The following is an 8,966-nucleotide window of genomic DNA, read 5'->3' as shown; positions in this document are numbered from 1 at the left end:
ATACGATTTTGTAAGAAACGTGAGCTTGAAATGCGTTTTGTTATCGATCTTATTAAAAATCTAATTTTTTTAAATTACAAAAAGGAATGAAGTCAGGATTATCATATATGGCTATGTATTACATTGTATCCCGAAGATCCGATTCCAAAAAAAAAAAAAAAAAGAAAGAAACGCAGGCATTTCTCTACAAAGAATTACATTACTATTTATTTTATTCCAAAAAACATTATGTAATTTTTAGGAAAAAAATCAGAAAGAGTTTTATCTACGAATTTTTTTCCTTTGGCTAAAGTTATGACATTGTTTTCTATAAACCGTAGGCAAGTGCGAGTGATAAGCGAATTATCGGCGACCAATAAAAGTTACCGTTTAAATTTTGTTTGTCACTTTAAATCTTTATTTTTGCGATATGACTCATTGTAAAATAAATTTATTATCTTACTGAAGGAACAAATAAAGCATATAATATATTTGTTTTAAAAACAAACTAGATTTTCTTCGTAGAAAAAATCAAATGCATCGAAAAACTCATTAAAGATTTTATCCTTTAATCTTTCGATGTATAAATCATACCTAGTACAAATACAGATGTCAAAAGCCATTTTAAAGATGTTTAAAAGATAAGATAAGAGAGGTAAGAGCTATTAAGTTTTTTTGACGTCTTTTAGGAACATATGTTGTATTTTGATATTCATTGTATGAAAAAAAGCATTTTTCTTGATAGACGAAAAATTGATCTTTTTTCTATAGTCACTGAATTATGACATTAAAATATATTAAAAGTTACTTGTTTTGTTCGTGATAAATTGTTTTAAATAAGTAGTTAAAAAAAATTTCGATTGACACTACATATATATTAAGGAATCCTTTTCTTTGAAGAAATGCAAGTAAATCTATTGATGCGAAATAATAAAAAGGGGGAAAATTTTGAAATATTTTATTAATTAACTATTTACATTATGTGGCAAAGAAATATGTGTATAAATAAAAATAAGAAAAAAAACCTAATTTATGAAAGATACTTTCTGAGAAAAAAAAATGTTTACACAATTTTTTATTTCTAATGTCGTAATATTTAGAATGATGGTGGTGGGAAGATAGCATGAATTTGTACATTATTCATCACGACCTATAATGACCCGCTAATCCAGTCTAATCAATCCGTCGTCGCGTCGGGAGAACGTCGGAAATACGCGCGCGCATATTACATGCGTGCGTGCGTGCGTGCGTGTAGTGTGTTTGTGGGCCATTCAATTGAAGTCGAGCGAATCTTAGCGCGTCATCGTCGTCTATCATACATATCCGGTTCAATTATTAACGAATTTGACAGTAAAGAGTCGCACGGATTGTCATGCAAACTCAGCGGTGAATCTAATGTGTATACGAGACGCATCGGCGGGACAGAAATTCGTCAAGATATTCCGCCAGCCCAGCCGTGAACCTTGCCCTTCTCTTGCCTCCTGCAGCTCCCTCTCCCGCTTTCCCCTCTCCCCCCCCCTCCCTGTCATTCCAAAGCTCCAACACGCTGACATAAGACGCGGCGTGAGCGCGCGGCAGACGCATTCGCTCGCGAGAGCTCGGTCGTGAACGGTAACACGTGTTGACATTACGTGACCACGTGATCGGACGCGAGCGACGACAAACCCACGAGCCTCGCGCTGACCGACCGGCCGACTTAACCGAACGGAAGACGAGCTTCAAAGCACGCAATCGAAAGTCGCTCGACGGCAGTTAAGCGGCGAACGACCGGAATTTTCTCCGAGTCCCGAGTTTCACTTCTAACCTGAATACGACGCGTCCGCGCACGCGCGTGAACGCACGCACGCACGCCTGTGTGTCTCTTCTCATATCAAGCGACGACGACTTGACCAAGCGGACACTCTGTTCAAGGAGTTGTATACGTACGTATGTACATTACGTGACTTCGAAAAGTCAGGAACTGTCCTGATTCCCCTTGAAATTTGTGTGTCGCGTACTCTGAGTACGTACATACAACGGTTAATTCAACTCCTACTTGACAGGCACTCGCTTGTCCCTTTCAAGGTGATTAGATAAACATCCTTACAAGGGAGAAAGCGACATCAATTTAAGGATTTCCGAGGATTCAATTAAGATGTGGCCAAAGGACGTCGGTATCCGGGCACTGGAGGTGTACTTTCCGGCGCAGTACGTGGAGCAGACGGAGCTGGAGGTATACGATGGTGTTTCCGCGGGCAAGTACACGGTCGGTCTTGGCCAGTCGCGGATGGGTTTCTGCAATGATCGCGAGGACATCAACTCGCTCTGCCTGACCGTGACCCATCGACTCCTGGAGCGACACGGGATCGAGCCGCGGGATATCGGTAGACTGGAAGTAGGGACCGAGACGATCCTCGACAAGAGCAAGTCAGTCAAGTCCATCCTGATGCAGCTGTTCGAGCCGCATGGCTGCACCGACATCGAGGGCGCGGACACTACCAACGCCTGCTACGGCGGCACCGCCGCTCTCTTCAACTCCATCGCCTGGGTGGAGAGCAGCGCCTGGGACGGCAGGCTCGCCCTGGTCGTCGCGGCCGACAACGCCGTGTACGAAGCGGGCAGCGCCAGACCTACCGGCGGCGCGGGCGCGATCGCCATCCTGGTGGGTCCGGACGCGCCCCTCGTGTTCGATCGAGGTCTACGTGCGTCCTGCATGCGGCACGCGTACGACTTCTACAAGCCGAATCTGCGCTCCGAGTACCCAGTCGTCGATGGCAAGCTGTCGATTCAGTGCTACTTGAGCGCCCTGGATAGCTGTTATCAACTGTACTGCGACAAGGCCAGGGCGAAGGGTCTCTCTGGCGGGTCTCCCGTGACATTGGCCAACTTTGACGCGTTCCTCTTCCACTCACCTTACTGCAAACTCGTACAGAAGTCCTTCGCCCGATTGGCTTTCGTCGATTTTCTCAACACACCGAAGGATCAGGTCTGCGACCACTACAAGGACGCGATGAACTTCCATACCGCCAAACTCGAGGACACCTACTTCGATCGGGACGTCGAGAAAGTCTTCATGCAACTGAGTAAGGCTGACTTTGAGCAAAAGACTCGACCTAGTCTACTGATATCGAGTCAAGTTGGAAATATGTACACACCGTCGGTCTACTCCGGTTTAGTGTCGTTACTCATATCGAAGCCGATTAGTGAATTGGCCGGCAGTAAGATCGGTATATTCTCCTACGGATCGGGCTTCTGCTCCAGCATGTACTCGTTGACGGTGACGAGAGACACGCGGGACGGTTCCGGCCTGTCCAAGATCATCGGCGCTCTCTCTTATGTCAAGCCGCAATTGGAGGGACGTCACTGCCTCTCTCCGGCGGACTATACCAGGGTGTTGACGTCGAGGGAACAAAATTGTCACGTTGTGCCATTCACTCCGGAGAGTAGTATAGACGACATGTTTTCAGGAACGTATTACTTGACCCAGGTGGACGAAAAATACAGGAGGACTTATAAGAGAGTATGAAAACGGCATATTAGACTTCAAGGTTTAGGGTTATTTATAGTCAATTTTCTTCCCAAAAGTATGTATAAAGTAAAAAGGCACAAGGTTTCACTTGATTATACAAATTCTAATTGCTGTAACAATAATCGTATAATACTATTGGGTGAGAAATACCGTCGTATCAAAAATTTATCCAATCTCGAGTCTTCCTGATACATATATATTATTTTTATCGCCGTCAATATTTGCATTAAGATGTGAATCTATTATTTATATTAATCTATTATTTAATATTTCCAAATTGATATAGCAGTAGATCATGTAATATTTTTAAAAAATGTAATTAATGCAGAGCTTGTTTTATATATATATATGTCGCGCGTAGAACAAGGCGTTAATAAAAGAATCTCTTAGGCGCTTCTTTATGTAATGGAAAATATTGACCAACAAAATTATTCGCGCATCTAGTTCGCTAATTATGCAGCGTAACGTTTACGCAAAAATATCAATCGTTCCTTACATCGTCAATTATACGCGAATATACTTTCAAATATATAATCTATAATTCGCCGAAGTTACCTATCATGTTGTAGTTTGTTAATATTTATACTTTTTTGTTAAATCAAAGGCAAATTTGCATTGACATAGAAAGTGCCTTATACAGACTGTTCTTATATACAATAGAGAGAGGGGGAGAGAGAGAGAGAGAGAGAGAGAGAGAGAGAGAGAGAGAGAGAGAGAGAGAGAGAGAGAGAGAGAGAGAGAGAGAGAGAGAGAGAAAGAGAGAGAGATAATAGATTCGAAAAATTTTTATACATTTATGTGCTTGTATGCTATTTTTAGCTCATTTAAATTGTAAAATGTATAAACATACAAGTAAGCTGCTAGCAGAATGTTGTTTCATCTTTGATACACTATTGACATTTTGATATTTAAGGCTTATAATGTAGCTACTCAAGCAGATAATATAAAGCAGATTAATTAAACTTAATTTTACTAAATAATATATACATATGTGTTATATATACAATAATAATAATCATTCATTAAAAGGAGATTAATTTTTTTTTATTTATATATTTATATGTCAATTTGTTTTTTTTTATCTGCGCTCAATCTTTTGAAATATCTGTACACATGAATATGTCAGGTTGAATTGTCTTCTCTACCTCGTTTATCGCCTGTTATTTGTATATTTTATACGCTTGTTGAATCTGCAATGAAATATTACCTTAACGCAATAAAACCAAATAAATATTATTATTATAGTTAGTATTCTATATATATATATACTGAGAGTTTTACACAATGTGTGTATATATACGGCCTTATATTTATAAGTTATGATGTATGGCCTTACAATGTTATTTATATACGTATATGCTAGTCATATATAGCATGTTCGTTTACACTAAAATAAATAATTTTCTGAAATATTAATGTATATTCTCGTATCAGCCAAGTCATAATATTGATAACTATCGATACCTTGAATACAATAAAGAAACTGAGACTCTGAAATGAGAGTTGACGTGTAAATAAAAATTAATTGATTCTCTGCTCAAAAAATATCTCAAAAATCGACAATTAGAATCTCTGCTCACTTGTGATAAATATCTTTTCAACGTGTAATTTATCGAGAATTATCGCTTATGTGTGAAATAGTATAAATGATTTTTGTGGAATCAATCGTGCAATATTTATTAATGCGTGGTTGAAACTAATTGATTGATTGACAGCGATCAAGAAAGACTTGCAACAAGTACAAAAAATGCTTTATTTGTTACAAATTATAGAATTTCAACAGTATGATATACACAATGTTTCAAATGTACCAAACGCAATATCAATATAATAGAGTCCGTCGTCAAAATTACAACAAAGCAATTATACTGCATGTATTTTTTTTAGCGAAAAATATATGTACCAGTTATATCATTTATAATATAATAAAGATTTAATTATTTTCTATGACAATTTTCTTTATATCATTATTTTATATATTATTTCGGCACAAAATTATAATATAATATTATGATGCAATATAAATTTATTTCACAATTTTTTGTGCACATAATTCAAATAATAATTTTATCTAATTAACAGTGCAATGGAAGAATGTATTGCTTGTTGTATTTTGGAGAAATATTTTTATATCAAAGGATCTACAGATCTATATAATGAGAGAAAGAGATATGTATACGCTTATGTAAATTAACAAAGATCTTAAATTGTGAGAACACTTTTCGTACGTTTCTGGCAACATTTGCGCGCAAGATAATGGAGATTTACGTCCTTGATTACGTACATTACTTTTATATAAAATAAAAATTCTGATTCGCAATGAGTATTATAATATGCACTTATACACTTTTTTTATGTGCGATGTAAGTATTTTAAAAAATATATTACAATGATTTTTTTGTGTATAAATGCTATTACAGAGATTCCTTATATTTGTTCATTCATAAATAACACAATTGTATTTAGTCACGAGACACTTTCTATATCTGTATTCTCGATGCACTTTTAATGCCAAGTGCAATCACTTAAATTGATCCGAGGCTAAGAATGAGACAAGTAGTCTCTCAGCGTAAAACGTGCTGAGAATGTACGACTAAGGATTAGTATTTACAACTTTGTTATTCGAATGGATGTTCGGCGACCGAGAAGTTAAATCTTCGCATTTGCCACAACACACATTCACGCGAATAAATAAATAAAATAAATAAAGAAAAGAAGAGAAGAAAATGAGTTACCACTCACAATGAAAATCTCCCATAATCTTTTCGATTGCACTTCGCTTATGTTTTTTGTGCGCTTATTATACGAAAATGTGTGAGGTTTACTACGAATTTTTAAGGCACAAGGATATCTAGCATCTCTTCAGGTCGCCACAGCATTTGTGATATTTTAGTATGTATGTGCATGTGTATAAATTTGTACCTGTGTTTGTTATATCGAATATAAAAATATACAAACGTGCTCTTTTTAGAACAATAAGCTTTTAAAGCAAAAATGAGCTATCCTATTTTAAGGATATCTTTATCATGAGATTCATATCTTTCGGGACTAGAAGAGTCAATGTCCATTCTATTCTGTGCAATTGAAAGAAGAATATCTTCAATTTGGTATATAAACTTTTTTTTTCTATATTGATAGACCGACATTGAGTGTTCTAGTTTCTGGAGATATGTTAATTTGTATGCAGCTATACATATAGGATAAAAGGCAGTGAAATTTTTATAAAAAGTTTACACAATATTTTCCATGTGCAAACAATCCTTTGGCATACGTTGATTAAAAAATTTTGTAGTTTAATTTAGAGTTACAGTAAAATTGTGTATAAAATTTGAAATAAAACTTATCAACAGATAGTACATTTACATCGTTGACTGCCTTTTATCTTATCACTAGGACGTGTGTTGTTTCATGAATATCTCAGTTATCCAGAAACATGCGCGTCGTTGAAAAAAAAGGTTCAAAAGATTTTGTAGCCTGAACAGCCTGAACAAGAAGATAAATCTCGTCCAGGACCAAGTTTTACTACATCGTCTTCGCTTGCACTAATCTGACGGTTATCGTATCGTCTCTAAAAGTGTAATTTAGGCACAATAAGTAAAGAAAGATATATTTAATTTATAACAAAATTATATAAGATAGATTTACCTTAAGTTCAGATGCCAGATAGAAAAAAATGGAGTCTATATTTGTGTTATCTTTGGCTGAGGTCTCCACTACGTGCAAAACTTCAGGCAGATATTCGCATAAAGCTTCAGCCTCTGCCTTTTTCACTTCCCGTAGATCTTCCAAGTCGCACTTGTTACCTGCAAAGCGAGAAGTGTGTAAAAACTGAATAATAACAGATATGTAATTACAGTAATGAAAATATGTTGTAATGCATGTAAAATGATCATACCGACTAATACTAATAGTACATGTGACGACGAATATCTCCGGACTTCTTCCACCCAACGTTGCAAACTTAAAAATGTCGATCGCTTTGTAATATCGTAAACTAAAATATTGACAAAACATTTTTAAGAAAATGTTACAAGCTTTGTTTTTCAATAATAGAGCTAAAGTTATTAAAAGGGGAAAAAATTCAAATTCTATCGTCAACAAAAATATATGTATAACATCATTCTCATTAATTATTTATCAAAATAATTATAAAAATTTGTATAAATTTTCATAAAGATTTTTTTTATATACAAATAAAAAAACTACATGTTTTGTGTAGTTATATATATATTACAATGCTGTTTACATACCTACAATTACTCCATTTGCACACCTATAATAACTCTGAGTTATTGTTCGGAATCTCTCTTGTCCCGCAGTATCCCAAATTTGTAGCTGTCAATAACAGAAGATCAAACTTCAACAATTATTGAATTCTAATAAAAACAAATCTATTAAAATTATGTTTTATCTATGGATTATAGTTTATTAGATATACACTATACTGATTAATTACAAAGATATTTCATGTACATTGCAAGAAATCATTTTTTTAACATTTCAAGGCAGATAAATATTACTAAAGATCTTAAAAGATATTTGACTTCAGAACCTAAAATAGTATATTTAGGATTTGTCTACAAACATCCATAGCAAATTGATTTCCGTTTACATAATTTAAAAACATTCTTTTTGACTCAGAAACATGTTTACAAATGAAATTAAACAAGATAGTTCCAACAGTTCTGTTTATGCAAAATTGTTTTCTTTTCCCGCCAAAAAAACGATGACAAGAAGAAAGCAACTGACGGATCATCCATCGGACACCATATCTAGGGATGATTCGAGGTTAAAACCTGGTCTCGCACCTTGACTCTCTTGCCGTCTATGAGGACGGTCTTCATGGTGAAGTCGACGCCGATGGTGTTGCCATGACGTTCGACGAACGTGCCGGACCTGAAACGCTGGACCACGCAGGTCTTGCCCGTGCCACAGTCGCCGATCAGCACTATCTTGAACAGGTAGTCGAATCTCTCGTCGTCGTCGCTTTTGTTCACCATCAGATTGTCGGGATCGCGACACGACATTCTCGTCAGGCCACGCGTCTCGATGACGACGACGACGACGATCACGGTGGACGGGCATTCGGGACTCTACCACTCCGTCGCGGCTCACCCTCTACGTCGTCACTCGCTCGCCTCCGCGAGCTTTCCTTCACCTAATTACGTCTCATCGCGTCCATCTTGGTCCATCTTTCCGCCCCGCTGCCGACTCGCGTCAGCGGCGAATCCTGGAACTCGTCACCCCTCTTTTCTCCTTTCTTTTCCTCTCCTCGATTGCTTTTTTTTTTATATTTATATATGTATTTTTAGAACTTCTAAAAAAAGGGCTTTTCCCTTCCATAGATCTTTAAAAAATTAAATCCAATGATAAAATCTATGTAACTAGTCATTCATGGAATATATTACTTATTAATAATTTAATAATAAAAATGTACGCTGTAAGAGATTTTAATTAACTTCTTTTTTACACATCTCAG

General features: G+C 36.6%; 2 protein-coding genes across 6 annotated transcripts; one reads left to right on the top strand and one right to left on the bottom strand.

Annotated features, from left to right (window-relative positions):
- Positions 1–1,161: 1,161 nt before the first annotated feature.
- On the top strand, positions 1,162–4,727 carry Hmgs (hydroxymethylglutaryl-CoA synthase). 4 transcript variants are annotated; one of them, XM_072892033.1, is made up of 2 exons: positions 1,162–1,901; positions 2,044–4,727. In XM_072892033.1, the coding sequence occupies exon 2, from the start codon at positions 2,114–2,116 to the stop codon at positions 3,482–3,484; it is 1,371 nt and encodes a 456-aa protein (XP_072748134.1). In that variant the 5' UTR covers positions 1,162–1,901; positions 2,044–2,113; the 3' UTR covers positions 3,485–4,727. The 4 variants fall into 4 exon arrangements, with proteins under 4 accessions (XP_072748134.1, XP_072748135.1, XP_072748132.1 ...); XM_072892034.1 differs by having other exon boundaries at positions 1,162–1,905; XM_072892031.1 differs by having other exon boundaries at positions 1,163–1,901; positions 2,022–4,727.
- Positions 4,569–8,718, bottom strand: Rab19 (RAS oncogene family member Rab19). 2 transcript variants are annotated; one of them, XM_072892038.1, is made up of 5 exons: positions 8,296–8,718; positions 7,738–7,822; positions 7,383–7,481; positions 7,133–7,290; positions 4,569–4,677 (listed from the first exon to the last, which is right to left on the bottom strand). In XM_072892038.1, exons 1-5 carry the CDS (start codon positions 8,512–8,514, stop codon positions 4,648–4,650), a joined length of 591 nt encoding a protein of 196 aa, XP_072748139.1. In that variant the 5' UTR covers positions 8,515–8,718; the 3' UTR covers positions 4,569–4,647. The 2 variants fall into 2 exon arrangements, with proteins under 2 accessions (XP_072748139.1, XP_072748138.1); XM_072892037.1 differs by lacking the exon at positions 4,569–4,677 and adding an exon at positions 6,758–7,055 and having other exon boundaries at positions 8,296–8,705.
- Between the last annotated feature and the right edge of the window lie 248 nt (positions 8,719–8,966).

Source organism: Anoplolepis gracilipes, chromosome 5 (genome assembly GCF_047496725.1).
Source record: "Anoplolepis gracilipes chromosome 5, ASM4749672v1, whole genome shotgun sequence".
In the NCBI taxonomy this organism is placed as follows: domain Eukaryota; kingdom Metazoa; phylum Arthropoda; class Insecta; order Hymenoptera; family Formicidae; genus Anoplolepis; species Anoplolepis gracilipes.
This window is presented reverse-complemented; position numbering and strand designations above follow the sequence as displayed.

Coding starts and splice junctions, on each gene's coding strand:
- Hmgs (XM_072892033.1), top strand. CDS start 2,114: ATGTGGCCAAAGGACGTCGGTATCCGGGCACTGGAGGTGTACTTTCCG.
- Rab19 (XM_072892037.1), bottom strand. CDS start 8,514: ATGTCGTGTCGCGATCCCGACAATCTGATGGTGAACAAAAGCGACGAC. Junction 7,823..8,295: donor TAGACGGCAAGAGAGTCAAG/GTGCGAGACCAG, acceptor TGTTATTGACAG/CTACAAATTTGGGATACTGC. Junction 7,482..7,737: donor TGCAAATGGAGTAATTGTAG/GTATGTAAACAG, acceptor TCAATATTTTAG/TTTACGATATTACAAAGCGA.